The sequence below is a fragment of the Erpetoichthys calabaricus genome, chromosome 5 (genome assembly GCF_900747795.2).
Source record: "Erpetoichthys calabaricus chromosome 5, fErpCal1.3, whole genome shotgun sequence".
In the NCBI taxonomy this organism is placed as follows: domain Eukaryota; kingdom Metazoa; phylum Chordata; class Cladistia; order Polypteriformes; family Polypteridae; genus Erpetoichthys; species Erpetoichthys calabaricus.
In genome coordinates, this window is record NC_041398.2 from 200003670 (window position 1) to 200027136 (window position 23467).

General features: G+C 37.0%; 1 protein-coding gene across 2 annotated transcripts in view; it reads right to left on the reverse strand.

Annotated features, from left to right (window-relative positions):
* The window catches only part of prkaa1 (protein kinase, AMP-activated, alpha 1 catalytic subunit), a 65381-nt gene that overhangs the window by 13571 nt on the left and 28343 nt on the right, over positions 1-23467 (reverse strand). For both annotated transcript variants that reach the window (XM_028802396.2, XM_051928491.1), the window contains exons 2-7: positions 19374-19515; positions 11189-11282; positions 10944-11088; positions 6739-6826; positions 5104-5328; positions 1129-1624 (exon numbers count right to left, since the gene is read on the reverse strand). In XM_028802396.2, coding sequence (XP_028658229.1) covers positions 1129-1624; positions 5104-5328; positions 6739-6826; positions 10944-11088; positions 11189-11282; positions 19374-19515 — 1190 coding nt within the window. The remainder of the gene's footprint in view (positions 1-1128; positions 1625-5103; positions 5329-6738; positions 6827-10943; positions 11089-11188; positions 11283-19373; positions 19516-23467) is intronic.

The following is a 23467-nucleotide window of genomic DNA, read 5'->3' on the forward strand; positions in this document are numbered from 1 at the left end:
CGGGTGTGGTCCGCAGCCACCTGCCTATTTAAGGAGCCGCCTCCCTGCAATCAAGGCTGGAGTCGGGTGAGGAGGTGGACAAGGTCAGAGGAGGTGGCAGGAGAGGCCCTGAGTGTTGTGTTTGGAAGAGAGAAGAGACGGCTAGTGAGAGCCAGGACTTTGGGAGTCGGTGGGGGTTGTTGGTGGTGCACTGAGTGACTTTGTAAATAGTGTGAATAATGTATAATAAACGTGTGGTGAAGGCTAGTAATGTGTCTGCCTGTCTGTGTCCGGGAGCACCCTTTCACAGAACAATAAGCACTCCACAGATCCCCAGGTTGGGATTTAAACCCAGTTCTATTGTCACACAGTTGTAAAGTTCTAACCACTGAGCCACCACACCATTCACGTTTTCGTTTATTATTATTATGTAAAAAGTCAGTCAGTCATTATCCAACCCGCTATATCCTAACTACAGGGTCATGGGGGTCTGCTGGAGCCACCCAGCCAACACAGGGCACAAGGCAGGAACACATCCCCGGGCAGGGCGCCAGCCCAACGCAGTTATGCAAAAAGTGTGTATCTAAATACAACATTTTCAACCTGTGTCATTGTAACTGACCCATTCACTTGGCATTGTGCCAGGCTAAGTAATATTTTCAAATATGGTGGTTTATTGCAGTGAAGCTATAGTCCCTTAAAAAAAGATAGATTGCATATTAACTTTAATTCTAAGCTCAAATTCAGGTTGAAAGAATCGGATTATCCAGGGTGTACTGTAGGGTTCTACATTGTTATCCTTGGCCTAAGAGTCCAAGGAAAAAGGCCATCCTGTCATGTCATCTTGTATGCAACAAGGTACTGTAAAAGTATCATGTTATTATTAAGCTAAAACAAGCCAAGACCTTAGATTATCACCATACATGACCATGAAATTAGCCAATGCTGTTATTAGAAGATGTCTAAATTTACAATATAAGCAGTTGGGGTGTCTGGAACATAAAGGAATTAATAGGCACCATGACATGTTTTCACACATACCCTTTAGCAAGCAAATACACAGTGCTCCACTTTAATATACATGATTGTGCTGTGCTGGTCTCTGCGTAAAGATTATAAATACAGAAATCTACTAACAGAATTACTCACCTTCCATTCATAGTCCAACTGCTTCATTGCTCTACACACTTCAGCCATGATGTCATTAGGGCGACTTTGACTCCTGATTCCCAGGTGCCATTTAGCTCTACGTACTCCCTGGTGCTTTGACTTTTGTGGATTTAACTCATCCAAGGTATGCCTTGACCTTGGAGTGGCCTCTGCTACAAGGAACGGCACTCGCTCAGGATGTGGTTTAGATGCTGCAAGCTGATGATCATCCAGGAAAGAGTCAGGGGGGCTGCTTGCTAAATAAAAGTCCTTGGCTTCATTCATTATTCTTCGATTGTCAATAATGAGATGGTAAGCTACAGCTAGGGGATCTTGATGGTTTCTGTTATACAAACAGCTCAGTACCTCATCTTCTGTGCATTCAAATTTTTCACAAACTTCCTTAAGAGCTTCATCATCAATCATGGTGTTGCTATATGAGGGATCCTCTGGAAACAAGTATTTAGGAAGGTCATGTTTGAACCATTCATCATCTCTGAAAGAAAAAAACAAACATTTTTTTAAATGTAGTAAAAAATCACACATGTTCACAAATGTAGAAAAGCACTCAAATGTTAAAAAATGCATTATTATATTATTGGCACCCCTTGTAAAAATTAGTCAGAAGGGTTAGAAAAAAAAAATCACTGTTTGCTCAAGAACAGTCTTCTTGCACTGAAAAAATGAGAATCATCTGATTTTTAATTTAAAAGAGTTCATTCAAAGAAAAACAAAGCCCCCCATCAACAAATAAATATTTTTAACAAAAAAATATGTGCCACAATTGTTGGCAGCCCTTCATGTAATACTTTGTACAACCTCCCTTTGCCAATATAACAGCACAGAGTCTTCTCTTGTAACCTTTTATAAGGTTGGAGAATACAGAGCATGACCATGGGGTATACACTAGCCCTGCCATGAGACTCTTGTCTGAGTATTAGTGAAAAAGGACAGTGAGAGGGCCCTGCCCGGCTCCCACTCCTGACGTCACGCTTCCCTGTCCCCTCAGCCCACAGCCTGTCTTGGATTTGTTTGAAAATATCGCTCCTGCAAGCAAACCATGATTCTTAGCGCAATGTGAGAAGTCACAAAATCAACCGGAATGTTCAAGCAAATTATAGAAAAAAAACATTCTAAATCCGTTAAGTAGTTGTCTCGTAAAATGCGGACAGACATACAGATGTTGGATTTTTTATATATATATATATATATATATATATATATATATATATATATATATATATATATATATATATATATATATATAAAAATAAAAAATGTACGTGTGTGTGGCTTGGATAATGAACAGCTGTTGCTACTATCAATAAAAGGGCTGTAAGTGGCAGTAAGAGGGTGAGACCTGTCCAAGTGAACCACAAGTTTACACTTAAAGGCATTAACATTTGAATATAGCAGGAACTGTCTGTGTGTGTGTGTGCGTCTCTCTCGTGCGCGTGCGTCTCTCTTGCGTGTGTGTGTGTGTACATGTGTCTCTCTCTCTCTTGCGCGTGCATGTGTCTGTCTGTGTCTCTCTCTCGCTGCACAGGGAATGCACAGGGAGAGACTGAACATGTGCTGAAATCATCGGCGCGCACAAACCGAAAGGGAAACTGGCTTGTTCCTATACCGAGTGTGTGGTCGTGCACAGAGGCAAAAGTTTGGCGAACTTTTTGGTCATAACCCGATTTGTACGTGTTCAGAGATGTTCGTGAACTGAGGTTCCACTGTATTTGGCTCGTAATGTGTAAAATTATAACAGACGTTTAATAGGCTTTTTCTTAACACCTCCCATTATCCGACATTTTCACTTATCCGACGTTCTGCCGACCCGTTTATGTCGGATAAGCGAGACTCTACTGTATTTAGAAAACCTAAGTATCAGCAACTCCTTCCTTTTAATTTACTTTTTATTTGCATTTTATTTTAATACAATCAGTTTGCATGTTTCACTGGTATATAAGTAAAAACACAATGATATGGGAACATAAATAAATGTATCCTCAAAATGTTTTTGTTGCTTATTTCACTATATATTTATTTAACTACAGTATTTCTTCATTTGTTTATTTCAGTAGCACTGCACATAACATTGAAATATGTCTTGAAATGAAAACGGTCATTTTCACCTATCCAAGTTGAGGAGATGGGCTCTAGCAAATACTGCTTCTTAATTAGTAAATTAGTGGTAGCACTCACAAAGAAAATGGAATCTTAAACGTCAATTAAGTTCTAATTAAAAAGTAAAAAAACAGTACCAATGTAGGTATAAACACACATTTACCTAAATTTAAGTGCCACATTTATGCTTTTTTTCAATACTCAAAGTGTCAAAGCTACACTAACTGGTATCTCAACCCTTTTATTCTCTCTAAAAACACATCAGCTGTGCATCCTAATGGCACATGCCTACTACCATAACCCCCAAAAACCACAGATATTTAAAAGAACTTGAGAGGAAAAATAAATAAATTTCTTGGCAAATAGTGCCAAGTATAGTGTTTTCACATACTTTTAGTTACAATTTTAACATACATTTTCATCTTCATTATTTATTAGTAAAAAGCAAATAACACATTTCATCCAGCTGGGAACATAAAATAACAAATAGAAATGATTTTATTCTGGAAATAATTTCAAATTTACCATCATATTTCTGTGGATATGTAAACATTTGTAAACAGCAAGCAGGACGTAGGCTTATTGCAAAACAGTCCGCATTAGCAGCCAGCACAGATTCTTAACATCTTTTGTGAGCAGCGCCCACAATGGTGGAACTTTAAAGAGTTTTCTTCATGTCTTACAGCACATTCTCCCATATGTGCATGTGACTCAGTGCTTGCAGCGGAATATCATTATAGCTATACTCAGGTTGTATGAATATTCTTTTTTTTTTTTTTTTTTGCTCATTCATAGTCGTGTCCCATACGCTACGCATCATTCCAGCTTCAGTCACATAAAATCTTGGATGTGTATCAGCATCTTCATGTAGTACAACTAAAGAAAGCCAATGGCTTATTCTTTCATACATTGTTAGGTCTGCCATGTCTGTGTAAATATGGTGAGTGAGCTGCCATGCTGCACTGTTCTTTTCAGTTGCAGTCATCCACATCCACAAAATGACATTTTGCAAGTTCTTCTTTCCCTAATTATATTGATGCTGGCTGTATAAACTTATAGTTATTTGTTTTTAAACTAAGTGTAGTAATGGGGGCACAGACAGATTTTCAGATTTTTGTTTTCTTAAAACTCAAAGTGAAACAATGTCAGTAGTTATAATAAGTGTGACAGGTTTTTGGTGATTTTTTTTCTTGCTGTCTACAGTAGACAGACAGCAATTTACATTTAAGGAACCACATTCAATAATGTCATGGAAAAAAAAAGATATGTAAATGCAGTCACATGTGAGTCAGGGGAGAGAGACAGCCATTCACACCTGTGTTCAATGGCATTGCTTGTGACACTACCAAAATGCCTTTCATATAAAAAAGAAAAAAAAAATACTCAAGTTTTCTGGATACAACAGAGTTTTAACAATATGGGCATGTGTTGTATTTTGGAAAAAATCAAGAAAGGACAGGAGCATGACACAATGAATGATGAAATAATTAGATTTAAAAACTAAATGTCTATAGGCATCATCCATGGAGCTTTTACTGTTAAACATTTTATGCATACTGTAGAGAGGTTAAATATGCATAGATGACTTTTCTCTCTTTGCACAGTTTAATTTACTTAATTGGGCTCAAACTTGTATTATCTTGGTATAATAAGCTAAAACAAGCATGAAGAGTTCTATTTATTAGTATTCATGATTATATTCTTCTTTGCAGTACAAGTATAACACATACAGCAAATTAGACAAGCCCGGAAACAGTAAATATACTTTAAAAAAAAAAAAGATTTTCAAAAAGCATTAGTTATTCAATTAGAATCTCTGAAATAAGCAACATTACTTTCCAGAACTTAAAAACTTACCTGATATCCTTTATGGTAGCCCTTTTCATGGGATCAACTTGCAGCATGTGTTTTAGAAGTGCAATAACAGAGGGATTGAGATACTGAGGTGTATAAAAAATACCATCACAGATCTTTTTGAATAATGTTGGCACATGATCATCATCAAAAGGTAAAGTCCCACAGAGCAAAGCATATAGGATTACACCACTGCTCCAAATATCCACCTCCGGACCAGCATATAATCTGAAAGTGTTTAACAAAGATATTGTTTTATTTAATCCTGATGAAAATCTACTAAATAGTAGACTCAGCAACACATTTAGCATTTAAAAATTGTGAAAACATATTAGCTTATTCTACATAGGTTTCCATTTTCTTTTCTGAAAATCTAATAAATCAAACTACAAGATAGTGTTTAATGTCACTTCTTTAGTGAAAAATCTTAGATTGATCTGAATTGCTTTTATCATTCCCACACTGTGCCTCAATCAAAATAGATTCTAGCTACAGCTTTTAAGAGTCATACAGATTATCTACATTTGATCTTGCATTTTATCATACAGTACTTGGTAGAAAAAAATTGCTGGGAACTAACTTGGTCTGTAGTGAGTTGTTTATAAAAATGTTTCATGGTGTATGATGTTGGTATTTCTCCTAGAAAAGTTTTATTAGTGGGTGACATTTATTGCTGACCTTTTAGGGGGGAGTCCCCTATTTAAAATATAGCATCAATAAATAATTAAATATTTCTAGTAATAATAAATAATTAATGCTAAAACATTTTTTTACAACAAGAAAATAAAAAATTGATATTGAATTATAATAAAAGTATCCTCACAAAGAAGGCATACATTTTTTTTAATTAAATCACATTCACAAAATGCATATTCACAATAAAACACATTTTTAACTGAATTATATTCTCTAATTTTTTTCATAAAAATTAACACAACCAAACACTGTTATTTGCTTTGGACTACAAATTAAATCAGTGAAAGAGGGTAAGACTGAAGCAACATTTTTGCACTGGGAGCACAAAGTAAATCACGTTATTGCCTACAGGTAATGTCAGATTTACATCTCAAAACAACTCACAATGGATTTTAAACAAAAGGCACTTCACATTTAAGAACTGCAGTTGCAAAATCGTGCCACTCAAATTTCCACTGAATCGCAGTGTATTGCAAATTATAAGATTGATTCAAATTTTTCACTACGATAAAACGTGAATTATGTCACTCACGTAGTACAAGGCGAATGTGGATTTAGCAGCCATGCGACATAAAGAATACTGGAATATGAATAAGAACATTTTGCAAAACAAACAAACATCATAGACAACACATCTGCAGTATGCCCCCTTCAAAAAATTCACAATGACTTAATAAATTAATTTAATTTGCTTTACAAATGAATGACACAATGCCTTTTCCCCTGGGTGGAGAACTTATGGACTTCTGGGAGGCCTGCCTGTTAACTTCAAAAATTGTTTTAAAATGTAGTATGTGTTTAAAAAAAAAAAAAAAAAGACCTTAGAAGTGATTTGTAAAATAGAAGATGATCAGCTTACAAGACTATTATCTACTAAAAAATGAAAACAGCTACTGAAGAGTTTGTCAATGCTCCAAATACATAAAAATGATCAGAACTTACCTTCCTGAAATTACTTCTGGAGCTGCGTAGTTAGGAGAACCACAACTTGTTCTTAAGAATTCCCCATCAGACATCATGTTTGACAATCCTAAGTAAGAGTAGAGGAAGAAAGGATGCCATACCCATACATTTTCAAATGTACTGTGTTTCAGGCAACATCAATAAAGCTAATTATAATACTTACTAAAATGTTTTGCTGGTTTAAAGAAACCAAATACACTAGAAATGTGTAATTATTCATCTGTTTATAAATTTAGGTTAATATATACTGTTTAATAGAGTGAATAGGATACAGCAACCCTGCTGGGTTAACTAGGAAAACTATGACCTGTAATAAGATTGGGTAACTCTTACAATATTAGATTTTAGTATGTCTTTTATATGTTTATATTTCAATGTTAGGCATTCATATTTCAGTGTCACAGAATAGAGCAGAACAAAGGACATAATCTACATACATACTGTATATTATTCTTGATATTCTCTGTTTTTTTCCATCTGCAAGGTATGGTTAATGACGGAATATTTTGCTTCAGTTTATAGAAACAAAGTAAAAAAGTCTGTTCTTGTCTACAGCTCCACTCTACATAGATTGATAAATAATCTTTTAATTAAGTTTATAAAAACAAAGTAGAAAAACTCCGTTCTAGATTGTTTATTAGAGCACCATGATATAATCCAAAAATCTCTATCTTTTCATAACCATATTAATTATCTACTGAATACGTATAAATGAATCAGGCAAATGTAAAATAAAGTAGCCTAATTGTAATCTGACATCAAAATCATTGAGCAATGGTTTACTGACATAAAATGGGCAAATATTTCTGATTATTATTATTATTTGTATAGTCAACCATCACATTATACATTTAAGAAATGGCAAGATAGAATCACAACCTCTCATCTTAAACCAGTAACTGTAGAATATGATTTAACACTAACCGACTCTGTATTACTACACAAGAGAGAATTCAGGGTATGTCATGTTTAAGCAAATATTCATAAGTCTTAGTTTTAGCCTCAAGGCACCAAAACATGAAGTTCATATCAGATGATGTAAAATGTGTGTTGATGGAGTAATGCATGCACATCCTGTTGGGAGGATGAGGAGCTAGGACACTGAAACAGGCCTCTAGAAAAACATCCTTGCTCTGATAGCACATTAACAACTAGTTTTCTTAAGAACTTCGTACACAAAGCCTGCTAATGAGTTAAGTGTGGCCATACAGTACACACACACAAGACATGAACATCTCACTGATTCAGATTCCTCTGTATTGTCATCTGAATTACTGCACCTAACAAAAGCTGTATTGTCTGCACACCAGCCTCTTTATTTCCTATATGAGAGAATATTCTCCACTGCAGATTAACTATCAAACACTTTTCTCCTTTAATAAAAATAATATTTGATTAGTGCAGTACTTTTAGGACCCTATATTCTAGGTGCAAATCCCACTCCCAATCACTGACTGTCTTGTCTATGAATTTCAGATGGGTTGTTCTTTGTGCGCTCTCCTTTTCCTATCTATATCCCCATTGATGTGAAGGTACCCAGTGTGAGTAGTGCAGACACGCATGTTTGTTTCCTTATTATGGAGTGGTGCTCTCCAATGTGTGTCCCAAACTGAGTTTAGCAGATTTCAGAATGTATGTGTTTGTGTGTTATTTTCTTAGATAAATTCTAACAAGACTTTTGTATTTGTTAGAATTCTAAATATATTTTGGCTTGTGACCTTCAATTTAAAATTAGGTGATGCTGATTTAAAGGACTATAGAATCATGGAGCATGGGAGTAGGAGAGAAAAGGGAATCTCACATATTTAGCAGCAAAACTATAGCAAACTAGAATGAAGTGAGATATTCCTTTGGAAAGCAGAGACTATGTTCTTCTTTCAACCTCCTTAAATTCAGACATTAATTCTATACAAAAATATTGTAATACAGGTGCCAAAAACATTTATGTTTAAATAAACTGGACTTTATTTAAAGCGTTAATCTTTGTTTCATTTTAGGATAAACCTAAAAAATTGAATAAAAAAAAAAAAAACTGTTCAACAATTGCATTTACAAACGCCATTTCTAAAGTTTTGACACCATGTTAAGGGAAAATTCTTAGTATTCACAAAATAGAATTAATTTACTCATCTGGGACAGCATCAACAGAATCAAAAAGCAAAACAGTATGTGTTGTAATTATTCCTAAATGGATCCTACCAAGTTATAAACTGCACAATCACCTACACCACCTTGCACTAAAAAATAGAACCTGTACAGTTTTACTCATAGAACTGCTTATATTATAAAGATATCTTTATCGTGCTGCAGGAGCATTCTCAATTAAGTTCTCTCATTTACTCCGTGAAAACCTTATATAGTGCATCCGGAAAGTATTCACAGCGCATCACTTTTTCCACATTTTGTTATGTTACAGCCTTATTCCAAAATGGATTAAATTTATTTTTTCCTCAGAATTTACACACAACACCCATAATGACAACGTGAAAAAAGTTTACTTGAGGTTTTTGCAAATTTATTAAAAATAAAAAAATTGAGAAAGCACATGTACATAAGTATTCACAGCCTTTGCCATGAAGCTCAAAATTGAGCTCAGGTGCATCCTGTTTCCCCTGATCATCCTTGAGATGTTTCTGCAGCTTAATTGGAGTCCACCTGTGGTAAATTCAGTTGATTGGACATGATCTGGAAAGGCATAATGCTGTTTATATAAGGTCCCACAGTTGACAGTTCATGTCAGAGCACAAACCAAGCATGAAGTCAAAGGAATTGTCTGTAGACCTCCGAGACAGGATTGTCTCGAGGCACAAATCTGGGGAAGGTTACAGGAAAATTTCTGCTCCTTTGAAGGTCCCAATGAGCACAGTGGCCTCCATCATCCGTAAGTGGAAGAAGTTCGAAACCACCAGGACTCTTCCTAGAGCTGGCCGGCCATCTAAACTGAGCGACTGGGGGAGAAGGGCCTTAGTCAGGGAGGTGACCAAGAATTTGATGGTCACTTTGATGGTCACTCTGTCAGAGCTCCAGAAGTCCTATGGATGTCCTTCCAGAAGGACATCCATCTCTGCAGCAATCCACCAATCAGGCCTGTATGGTAGAGTGGTCAGATGGAAGCCACTCCTTAGTAAAAGGCACATGGCAGCCCGCCTGGAGTTTGCCAAAAGGCACCTGAAGGACTCTCAGACCATGAGAAAGAAAATTCTCTGGTCTGATGAGACAAAGATTGATCTCTTTGGTGTGAGTGCCAGGCGTCATGTTTGGAGGAAACCAGGCACCGCTCATCACCAGGCCAATACCATCCCTACAGTGAAGTATGGTGGTGGCAGCATCATGCTGTGGGGATGTTTTTCAGCGGCAGGGACTGGGAGATTAGTCAGGATAAAGGGAAAGATGACTGAAGCAATGTACAGAGACATCCTAGATGAAAACCTGCTCCAGAGCGCTCTTGACCTCAGACTGGGGTGACAGTTCATCTTTCAGCAGAACAATGACCCTAAGCACACAGCCAAGATATCAAATGAGTGGCTTCAGGACAACTCTGTGAATGTCCTTGAGTGGCCCAGCCAGAGCCCAGACTTGAATCTGATTGAACATCTCTGGAGAGATCTTAAAATGGCTGTGCACCGACGCTTCCCATCCAACCTGATGGAGCCTGAGAGGTGCTGCAAAGAGGAATGGGCGAAACTGGCCAAGGATAGGTGTGCCAAGCTTGTGGCATCATATTCAAAAAGACTTGAGGCTGTAATTGCTGCAGGTGCATCGATAAAGTATTGAGCAAAGGCTGTGAATACTTATGTACATGCGATTTCTCAGTTTTTTTATTTTTAATAAATTTGCAAAAACCTTAAGTAAACTTTTTTCACATTGTCATTATGGGGTGCTGTGCGTAGAATTCTAAGGAAAAAAATGAATTTAATCCATTTTGGAATAAGGCTGTAACATAACAAAATGTGGAAAGAGTGATGCGCTGTGAATACTTTCCGGATACACTGTATATGTGATATTTGACATTGATAACACTAACTTGAAACAGAAAGTAAACAGGAAACTGCAAATCGTATTCAAAATTGAAAAAGGACAAAGCCCTAAAATTATAGTAACACAATTACACACAGTATCTACTAGTTCTAATGGAGCACTTAATATTCTAATTGCACTTAAAAGAGAAATGCAACATTCTTTACCAAAATCTGCAATTTTTGCATTCATGTGTGCATCTAGGAGTACATTTTCAGGTTTCAGATCTCTGTGCACAACCATGTGTCGATGACAGTAGTCCACAGCTGAAATTATCTGCTGGAAAAGCCTACGGCTCTCTTTTTCATCAAGCTGTCAAGACACATAAATGCAGTGGTTAATGCTGTTAATTGCCTGTTCTGCTTATATAAAAAGTTTGCCAAAAGATTATCCAAGTTTCCTTTCCTTTTACCTTTCCATTTTTGCATATATAATCAAACAGTTCTCCACCTGAAACATATTCCATTACCATAAAAATATCTGTTGGGGTGCTGATCACTTGGTACCTGAAAGAAAGAAAGAAAAACATAATTAAAGCATCTCTATTATACAACCCTATAATTAAAAGCTGTATTATTTCTTTATACGCTTTTTCAAATGGTATTTGGCAGATGCAGTGAAACTATTTTCTTTCTTAAATATGTAATTTAGACAAAAAACTATAAACAACATAAAATCCTAATCTACAGACCAAAATATCTACATTACTAATATCTTAACTCCCCCACTACTGTTACCTCCCTTTTCCTCTTTATTAGGGATACTTTCAGACTATTCCAGACATTTTCCTTCTCTGGCTGCCTTTTGCAATAATGCATCACTGAAGTTCATTATAATGGAAGCAAATAATTTTAAAGCTTACACTATATATGCCCTCCGTTTTTCATATTAGCAAGTCTTCCATCTAGGTCTCTACAATTTTGAGTATCATTCTCACAACTTAAAGTATACAACTGACTTTAAATATTTGTCCATGTCTTTTCCACTAATACATGAATACAATGCACCTTTCTATGAACCAGAACGGAAAGTTCAGTGGCCTGAGTAACAGGCAACATGGCAAGTGCTAGATGCCAAGAAAGATTAGTCTAAACAGCTCTGGGTATATAAAACATTACAAACTTTTGTCTGCTGACTAGTCACTGTATGCTTATTGTTGTTTTTACCTTGAATAAGATAATTCTCATAGATTATGCATCTTTAATCAAAGTGTATAATTACAAGCAAAACACATTAAACATTTTTTAAAGTGGAAGTGTTTTACACAAAATATCTGAACATTATTGAACCATCTCTCCAAGCAGGATAATAGGAGCTCTATAAAGTTGTCTTATCTGCAAATGCTAATTCCTCTACTCATCAACTTTACTTCCTGAGATCCATAAGTTTAATTAATCTTTAAACTAAACAAGATTTTTCAGTTACAGCACTGCAAGATAATGTATTCTACCTCAACAGTAATGGAAAACATCATCATCTTCACAACAAAAATCAACAGGCCCAATTCATTCTTGAATTTAGGTGTGGGGAAAAAGTCACATTTTTATGAAAGTTTGGTTAAGCCATGTATCTATATATATAATTCTCTAAGCCGCCGCCACAGCAGCACGTCACCCATGAAAGCACGCAGGAAGGAGCCATATATAGATTCTCTAAGCTGCTGCCAGAGCGGGCAAGACACCTATGAAAGCACGCAGGAAGGAGCCACGCCCACCAACTCTAAGACCATTGGATACGACGAAAACTCGCACAGCCACACCCATCAACTCGGACACGATGCCTCGGAAAACATGCAGTCCACATGCAGCTCTGAGCCACGTTGAATTTTCATTAGTCAACCTCAGTGGAACCTTGGTTCACACAGAGACAGCCCGAGAGAGAGAGCCGTGCGCACACACAGGCAGCCCGAGAGAGAGAGCCGCGCGCACACACAGGCAGCACGAGAGAGAGCCGCGCGCACACACAGGCAGCACGAGAGAGAGACAGACGCACACACAGGCAGCGCCAGAGAGAGACAGACGCACACACAGGCAGCGCCAGAGAGAGACAGACGCACACACACAGGCAGCGCCAGAGGGAGACAGAGGCGCAAACGCACAGGCAGCGCCAGAGCGAGAGCCGCGCACACACACAGGCAGCACCAGAGATTGACAGAGGCACACACAGGCAGCTGGAAAGAGAGAGCCGCGTACACACACAGGCAGCGCCACAGAGAGACAGACGCACACACACAGGCAGCGCGAGAGAGACAGCCGCACAATCCTTTAAAACTGAGGTTAAAACACAATGAAGGAAGCAGTCTTTAAAAACCAATAAGCCCTGTGCCTCTTTTTCATTAGCGTCTCACCTGCTTCACCGATGCAGGCCCTGCAACAGTCGAGACGCTCTCTCAGCAGCTGACCATCTCTGTGCCTGACTCCACTACTGTCAGTTGCCTGATTAAAAATGGCCTTTTGAAAGGGAGCTATGGACCCGCTATACCACAGGAACACATTGCCTTCGAGCCTGCTCTCGCTCACTCTAACATACCGGCTTTCTCTCTCTCCTCACTCGCTCGCACACTGCACAGGGGAGAACCACCCGCAGCACGACTCTACCCGGAAACTGTTTCAGCCACACTTCCACGCCCCTCGCTACGCTGTGAGTGCGATGATTATTTATTTAAAAATGTCCTTTTGAAGGGGAGCTGTGGACCCGCTATACCACAGGATCACCTGTGACATTGCCTTCACATTGTTTTCCTTTTATTTATGATCCCGTCAAGCAGATCAGACACCCAGGCAAACAACACTGAATAATCAATAGCTGCAACCACTTTGCCCGCCCCAACTCCTCACCTGAGTCGGTTTTGTCTGTGTTCAGCAGTGTTTCCCAAACTCGGTCCTGGTGAACCCCTGTGGATGCAGGGTTTTGTTCCAACCAGATTCCGAATCATTAATGCCGGTGAAACTCATCAGGGACAAGTCGGTTTTTCAAACGCAGCCGTGTACCAGATTAGTCTAGCAGGATGTAATAATCTGAGATGAATGCACGCCCCCGCGCTGAGTGAAAAGCCAATGTATATTGAGTCTAGAAAATATGATCAGCAAGTCTTTGATAGGCTGCAACAAAATGATGAAAGAACGGGCGCATTTTTTTCTCACAAGCTGGGTGAGTGGGTGTTAGTTAATTAGTTACTCGAAGGATTTCAAGATTTAATATGCACAAGCGGTAACACTGCAAAAGCAGCCCAAACCAGAAAAGACGGCTGGCAAAAAGTGACCGACAAATTAAACGCGTGTGCATTGTACTTACTGAAAGCAGCGTTACGGATTTTGCAAATGTTCATTTTTTTCCCTCTGCTTAAAAAACATTTAAAAAGCGGCGTGATTATGTGGCGTATACTATGCCGCGGGTTGGTATGCAGCGTGTAAAACAGTTTGTCGCAGATAATTTGCCTTTTACTTTAACACGAAGACAATTTCCTGTTAGATTTGCCTTTGCGATGACAATTAATAAGGCACAGGGCCAAACTTTCAAAAAGATGTGAATGTATCTGCCAAAACCAGTTTTCAGTCATGGACAGTTGTATGTTGCTCTCTCCAGAGTTCCATCTTTTCATTCACTTACTGGTATGCCTGCAGGAACATGTGCAGCGAGCGAGAGCGAATGACACACACACACATGCATACAGGCGCGCGCGAGAGAGCGAGCGCTGGACGCATAAGAATAAGAATACTTCATTACATTGATATACCGGTGTTTTCAGTATTCAAAGCGCTATCCACACAGGGAGAAACCGGGAAGCGAACCCAAAATCTTCCACAGTCTCCTTACTGCAAAGCAGCAACACTACCACTGCGATACAAGGCAGTTAAAGAATGCACCAGGCTCGATTTTGTTTTCACTTCTGTTTACAGCGATCAGATCATAGCGTGCATTATTGCAATGTTACTTTTCTTGGTGGCTTATTACATTACGGATGTTTCACATGTTAATTTTTTTCCCCTGTGCTTAAAAGACATTAAAAAAGTGTTTCTCAACTGTGACTCCGGAACAACTCAGTACGCAAGCTATATTAAGCGTCAACAACGAAGACTCGCTACACCTTAATGAACAAGTGCTGAAACTTATCCCCACCGACGAAGTAACTTTCACCAGCGTGGCCTCCATCGTCACAGACAATCCCGCTTTCAGTCACGGACAATTGTATGTTGCTCTCTCCAGAGGTCCATCTTTTCATTCACTCACAGTGGTATCCACAAACCCACCCCATTTGGACAACTGTGTCGTTCAGGAAGTGTTCACCCATCAATATATAATTATGCGGCGTATGCTACGCCGCAGGTTGGCTAGTTAATACATATTAGTGGCAGCCAAATGTAAGAAATGACAACACGTAAACTATATGCAGTGGCAGCAAATCAACGTGTAATTTCAAATGCTTAATAGAAAAACACATATGTGAAAGAAATTATTGATCACTCCTGTTTATACTCGGGAACAGGTAGCAGCAGATGTTCTCCCACACACTGGATGCCTACCCTGGTCTGTTTATAAGTCAAGTGTTTACTGTGTGACACTGCAGAAACCCCCAGCTTTTCCCCCCGAAAGTTTTATCTTTGACTTTAAATATCAATCTCGCTGATATTTCCATCTCTGTCTGCACAAACTTTCATCTTTTCCTAGGATGCAATGCAAATACATTAAGGTATAAAAAAGCTTTTACAGTGCTCAAGTAAACCGGGCCTGTTGCAAGATTTGCAATCACAATCAAAAGTCTGAAAACTTAAATGAACCACAGGACTTCTGGATGGCTACGGTAGATAGCTGCAGTTGATAAAAAAATCATCAGAATTCACAAATGGAAAGATTTATGGTGAGCTACCACCACCCAATCATCATGTTTGAGGACACTATGGTTTACTTGATAACAACATCAAGAAATTTAAATTGTGCGCATAAAACTAAAGCATGTGTTGGATGGTGAAATTTGTACACTTCTGCACCCCTAGAAGGGTAAATCACTATTATATCCTCTTAAAGGGAGAATAAACAACTAGTGTAACCAAAGAAGACCGGCGCACACACACACATATACTCACACACAAATAGAAAGCAAGAAATCTGTGGGAATCAAGTCTATGCTCCTAAATCAGTTAGGCAGTAGCATTTATCACTATGCTACTGTACAGTTTTACTTTAAAATATGGGAACAACATCAACATTTACTGAATACTTTTGCAACACAGTAACTCCAAATGAAATCTTTTATTCATTATGTATGCGATATAATACTTAAATGGTCTATCAGCTCAAAACAATGGTGAAGCACAAATGCATTATGTGAAAAACAAACCACAGCTTGTTTTCAAACCTGGATATGTACTTTGTGTAAACTCTCTTCTCAAACCACAGGAATCTTGCACCACTCACTAAACTGAAATTTCACATTACTTTTTTGAGAACATCCAAAAACTGGTAGGAAAAAGTATCTACAGAATTTCTGGGATTTGCTTTTAGTGTTAACTTACTGTTGCCTAATCAGTTAAACATATAAATTATAATGTAAATATTAAACTTAGAAAATTGTGTGATTAAAATTAAAATAAAACCTGAAATGCAAATAAGCACAAACACTAGGGACAGGAACAAGACCTTAAACCCATGCGTGATGAAAACATATACAGGTACATTACTGGAACAAGACAGCCCATAGCTTGGTAAAAGAAACAATCCCTAAAACTACATATTGGAACTGTCAAGTAAGACCTGGGGGAGATTTATAATAAAATATCATGTTATTGAAAGTGCCCAGAAACACAGTTAAGTCCATCATTGAGAACTGGAAAAGAAAATGTACTACCCAAATTCTACTTCGCTCGAGCCATCTTCCCAGGCTTGATAGCCATGCAAGATGGACACTATTCAAAAAAGTGATAAAGACCCACTGATCACCTTGACAAGTTTCATGGTAGACATTAAAGAAACTATGTAAAATGCAAACATGTCTGCTGTACATAACAAATGTCATCTGCAAGGGAGAGAGAAAAATGACAAACACTCCTCAAAAATGGACACATAACAATAACATGATGGTAACTATGGAGCTGGAAAAAGGCATGGAGAACACTCTGACATACAACAACTAGCCTCGCGGGGCTAGACATGATTCTCAGAACGAGAATACACATCTGGGGACTCGCAAAAATCTTAGCAGTGATAGTGGGGTTTGTTCTAAAAACCATCCTCCAACTTCCTTCCTTATATTATATATAAAATGGTATGGCATGTTTGGCATTTACAATTGGACAGTAGTTCTGACTTACTTTAGGTAAGTACTTTACTGTAGGTATACAGTTTGTAACTTGGATGCTATGCAGCCTCTCCTGTGGTTAGGCACATTTACCGTTTTGGGTGTATTGACTAAAGTAATCTTATCTCCTGTAGTTTTTCGTCATAAACAGCAAAAGAACAAGAGTTAATTCCATCTCCTTTTAACAAGATGTGACAGCACATTGTTCAGCATATTCACCTGCCAATGTACTGAACCTCACATTTGCTCCAAATGTATTGTAGTAACACTGAGCAAAAGAGACCACATACAGTCAGCAGCAAGGAATTGTTCATTTTTATCACTAGCCCAGCAATGTCTTTAAATCCCAAAGTATAATCTGGTTTTACAGAATGTTTGTCATTCACATCTGTTATCTCTTCTCCACTGCACACAAAACAAATTTATATATTTAACATGGGTGTTTCATCAAAGGCTTTCAGCAATAAACAGTTTAATCATTGTTACCACACCCTTGCTATCAGCAGGATGACATTGAAGAGAGTGCCATTACTCTTTACTGTTAAAATCACTGCCCTGTTTCATGATGGCTTGGGTTGGTTTATAAATATCACTCTCTGTGAACTGTGTAATTGTTTCCACCTAGATTTAAGCTAAATCTTTTCACTTTCGACAGATGTATAACATATATGCCTGCTCCTATGAGACCATATAGCAAAAGACTACAATTAGTCTGATTTAAATTAAGTAAAATCTAAACTGCTTGAGGTAAATGCCGAATGTTGTTTCACACAAACTGAACAAAACTTAATAGTCTAGCATTATCTTACCACAAAAAAGATGGAAGTAGATAAAGAGGACAACAAATGGAGCCAAAGAGACAAATACTTTGCAGAACCTGCATGTACAGTATTTACAAATGGTTAGAGATTGAGAGAAAGATTTGTATTGTAGAAATCCAACTACCTCAAGCATATAGCAAAAGCAACACTGGAGTCAGGAAAAGGCGAATGTCAGTGAATGATACAGCCAAAGCTTGGTCTGGTACACTCAGTCCAGTTTGACTGCGCTCAAGCAAATCCTTAAGGACAAATGGCCATAAACTGCCAAATTCTAATGTGCAAATCATGTATAAACACATTCAAAAAGATTCACTACTGGAATCAGGTATGGAGTCAAATATTTAAACAAAAAAATGCAGATATTTGATTTTCAAATTTTTTGTTACAAATAAAATATTTTTAAATTGAATTTGAGCATGCTGGGTGAACAGAGGAACAAAATATACTTTTATGAATGACAATTTCAGCTAATTCAGCGATTAATGTAATATTCAAGATGGGGAAAAAAATTATGAAAGCGCTGAATTATACTGCATAGAAGATTCAAAATTATTTGTATTAAAATATACAATTAGAAATATGATTATGCTTACGTACAATTAATATAGATATGCTGTTGAAGCTTAACTTCTTTAATTCAATTGTGAAAGCCAAAATGGCAGTAAAAACAAAAAAATAAAGCTACATTTACCCATTGTGACCTTTATCAATTTTCTTTTATTGCTTTCATCTTTTCAAGAAGAAAATTAATACAGAAATGGTCAGTATCAATCAATTTTACTCAAGAGCTAGCTGCCAAGAAATTACCAAATGTAATCTCTTAAACTGAACTGTGCTATAGTCACATGGTGCATAGTTCCACCAAAAATATGTTCAAGGTTATTGTGTATCTTCCAAATATTAAAAACTCTTATCCACTAACAGCCCATTTTATAACTGCTCAAAGTAAATTATGCTGAATCAAAAGACAGCTCTTATGTACTTGGATTTTGTCATACAGATTACTAAAAAATATTACTCAAATGAAAAATACCCCTACCCACTCCCATCAGCCAATTTTTCTGTACCTAAAAGACATGCTAAATTACCAAAAATTGAGTTCAACCAGTGCGTATGGCTAGAGGGTGGTATGCCGTGTGCTACGTACCACAGAAGGACAAAAGGCAGTCATTAGCATAAGCATGGGAAAGAGGTGGCCAGAGAGAAAGCATATAATCTGTCATATAACGCTAGAGAAGAAGCAACCATGCAGTTGCCAGGGATGCAAGGACATTACATGTACAGACCTAATGTGTTAACAACTCATATAAAATAACCCCTATATAATAAATAAAGAGCTAACCATACAACTCATTTGGTTTTAATACAGGACAGATTTAAGATTTCCAGAATATTAAGTGTTACTTTATCAAATAATAAACCACATTAAAATTATTAGAATACCAAATACGAAGCAAAACTGAGATTGAAGCAGCACTCACAGCTTAATAATATGAGGATGCCTGAAAAGCTTTAGGTTCTGGATCTCCCTGCGGATTTTCCCAACTACATCAAGGCTGCGGATTTTCTGGCGGTTAAGTATCTTGACAGCAACCTGATGCTTTGTCAGCTCATGCCTTCCAACTGAAAAAGAGAAATTAAGGAGTTAGAAACTGCCTTTGGGAATATACTGTACATCCAAAAGCAACACTAAAGGAATAGTTATTACTCAGCAATAGAATGATAACCCTCCAAATAATGATCCCCAGCGAAGCACAAATTCAAAAGTAATTAGAACAAATCTTTTTGAGACATTATAATTCACAACCGAGTAAGATTATCTTTCAGCAATTTCATTTTACCTTAAACTACAGCCCCTTAGTTGGATGAATATGAGGATGCATTAAGTGCAGAGAAGAGTAAACATCTTATAATCAGTGACAGGAAAAGATAGAAACTCTTTTCTACTTCCTTTTCATTTCTTGCCACTTCTATACTGGGTCAATGTGCCTGATCAACCCTCTCCACACAGCCAGTCCTGTACCTCCTCCCCAGTCAGACCTTTTTCCTTCGGAGGACGATAAAGTAAAAGAAGATCTGATTTGGCCTCCCCAGTTTCTCTTTCTGTGTACTTGCATTTCCATTACTCTGTTACCCGCATTATCTTTGTGTCTCTTCTTCACATGTCAATACCACTTCAACCTATTTTCCTGTACTTTTTTTTTTTTAAACACATCACACCTGCTTTCACTGTACCTCCGTCTTATTTCTTATTCTGTCCTCCTTTCTAGCTCCACACATTCATCTCATCATCGAAATAACACTGGCATAATAAACCAAATGAAAACAAAATCCATGAATAATCAAAAATTGTACTGCCACATGTAAGACGCATTAAAACACTGATAAAAGACTAAATAAACATTTACTGAACAAATGCAGTTTGCATTTCTAAAGTAGAACAGTGTAGATTAACAAATTTAAAAAGGGAAGTAATTTTATCCTCCTATTCATTCTCTTTGGCTCTTTTAAACACTATATATACAAAAACAATGTGGACACCCCTCCGTACTACTGGGTTCAGGTGTTTTAGCCACATCTGCCACAACAAAGCACTACTACTAAGTAAACAATGGGCTTTTATACTGTAAGATCAGTGGGTCTTCCAAACTTTTTAAATTACACCATGAAGAATTTTAGAATAAAAGTCATGATTCCTGAAGTCCTGTACTGAAGAAAGCCCTTATATTATGGACGAACAAAAACATATACACATAATAATATAGCCCAGAAAATAAGTTATGCTCATTTTAGTTGCAAATACTGTTTCATCAAAGGTAAGGATTACAGCGTTTGTGTTTTCACAGTTACAGATCAGGAGACTGCAGATACGACAATCCATTCTGTTCAATGGTCCATTGATCAAAGCACATTTCAATTTCTTTGCTGAAACTGAGGATCATAAAACATCAAGTGTGAAAATATAGTCCATGTACTGCAAAATCAGCTATATTGTGAAGGGCCCCAATGGCAATCCAGGGCCCCAATGGCAATCCATACAATCACCTGCAAATATACATTGCATGGCTGTTCTAGTTAAGGTTTAAATGAAAGCAAGCATCAAATAATGTGAAGTTGGGGAGATTGCTGAAATACATCTGATTAGAAACCAATGTTATGCAGGCATAAATGGCAGCAAATATATTTTACCAACTACTATAAATCTATTAAAATGAACATCACACATGAAACAAATTAATCCATAAATTTGAAGAATACAACTGAAAAGCTTGACTATGCTTAATACACATCTGAAGTCAAAGAAAAATAAAACCATTACAAAATAAAAGGGTGTCATGAACAGGCTACTTGAATGTACCAACTTTTGGACTTTATAAACTTGTTAACAAATGAGTGCAAAAAATACATTTGAGAATATAATGAAGAATATAAATGCTGCAGTTATTTATTTTGTTGTTGCCATACTGGTTTTCTTAGCCTATGTAAAAATGAACTGAATGATTCTTCAGTTCTAAACGGTCAGTAGAGAGAGATTTAATTATTAAACTCATGCTATGAAAGATGAGATAAAAGAAACGGAATTAGTAATTCATTACATAAAATAAAATAAAATTAATCGTTCATTACTTCAGAAATGTTCAATTTCCCACTTCTTAAGAAATACAATTTTACTTGAAGATTAAATGACCTTGAAATTGAGTCTTACAGAACAAAAGCACATGCTTAAGGAACAGCCACTCCTTAAATTAGTTGCCTAAAGGATAATGTAGTTTAATGTCTGTTTTGCATAAACTTTTGGTACCTTTTTTCAACTCAGTACACACAAGTACTTCTCTCTATTAAAGAAAAAGGGATTTTAACTTTATAGCCTAAAGCAAGTCTCAGTGAGGAACTTCAGATAGAAATGACTGAAAAACATCAGAAAATTTAATTTAATGCCAATTCAATGAATCATTATAAAAAATGTTCATTTTAAAAAAAGTTCAAAACAGTGACATACTTTTAATTCAGTGTTACGAAAGATCAAATTAACAATATACTTAACCAATCTAATCTCGTGGGGGCAGAGGTTTGAAGTTTATCTCAGCAGCATCATGTGCAATGTAGGAACTAACTCAGCACAAGGCGCCAGTTCATCACAACTTCTGCATATACTCTGACTTGCATCTGAATTACCCAGAGAAAAAACTTTACATAGACAGCATCTGGGAGCAGAACCATAGGACATTGCATCTGTGCAGTAGCAGTATTAATCCCCATGGGTGACCACACTTTTCAACGCAGAGAACAAAAAACAATTGTAGGAAAGCATTTGAAATTGACCCATGAATCCTGTACTTGGAAAAAGTATAAGTGGTGTAACATTTAGGTGCATATGGAGACCTAGTTAACTGATTTGAAATTTGGAGCATTTTACATTTTTTGTCACTTCAAAGAGTCAAGTATCACATTTTTGTAAAATATTTCTGTAACAGTAAGTGAGTTTACATGCACGCACAAAACCAGGATAAGGTGAGTAACCTGGCTAAGGCAGAAACCTGTTTTCTTAAAAACTTTTGTGTACATCCATAAACACGCTTCTGGAATTACACTCAGATGTTATTTAAAAAAAAAAAAAAGCCATCACCACTGACCTCTGTGAATATGAAAACAAACATAAAAGCTGGAGATATTTTTTTTGTTAGTCCATCATGTGCAGTGAAGTAAATAACATTCATCTCCTTTTTACATTCTCAACATGAGCCACCAATTATTTGCATTATGAACACTGGCCACTGCATTACCCAATCACACTGTTTCAACATCTCCATATCAAATAACTGGATTAAAAATAAACCAGCACTTTATTTATATGTTTCTGTTATCAGATTGAATGCAGCACACTCTTTTCTGCTTGGCTGTGCAATTAAACCCTGCTAAGGAGCATCGTATTGGAACGTGTGTTTCTTGCCTTACACCCAGTACTACTAAGATAATAATAACACAGGTATTTTTACTTCAATAAAATAAGTATTGCATTAGGTTACTCATTACTTTAAAAAAGTAAATCAGACTACATTATACATGTTACCCTTACCCCCAGCAGTGCTCACAAGATTGGGCACTGTACATTCATGCTCATCAAGATAAATTTATTGATTTCTGAACTACTGAGGCAGAACATTTAAACCAGAAGGAATAATGCGACTGACTGATTATTTGCCTCAAGAAATATATCTATGTGGACACTTCTACCTGTAGCTGTTGAAAGTGTATGTGTGTGTGTGTGTGTGTGTGTGTGGGTGTGTGTGTGTGTGTGTGTGAAGTAGGCAAACATACACAGACAACAAAAACCTTAACTGTGACCCCGTTATGGGTTTACATGCCTAAGTAAACAGGTTACTCACAGTTAAAACTATGTCTATTAACCTGGTTTCTCTAAACGGAATAAGGGTTTAAATGGAATTTTAGAAACCAGGTTTCTGTGAATAACAGGATTATTAAAGCACATGTAAATGCATTCAGTGAGTCATGTTCCAAAAAACAGTGATAACAGAATACATCTGCATTTATTACTAATCTACATTAAATACAT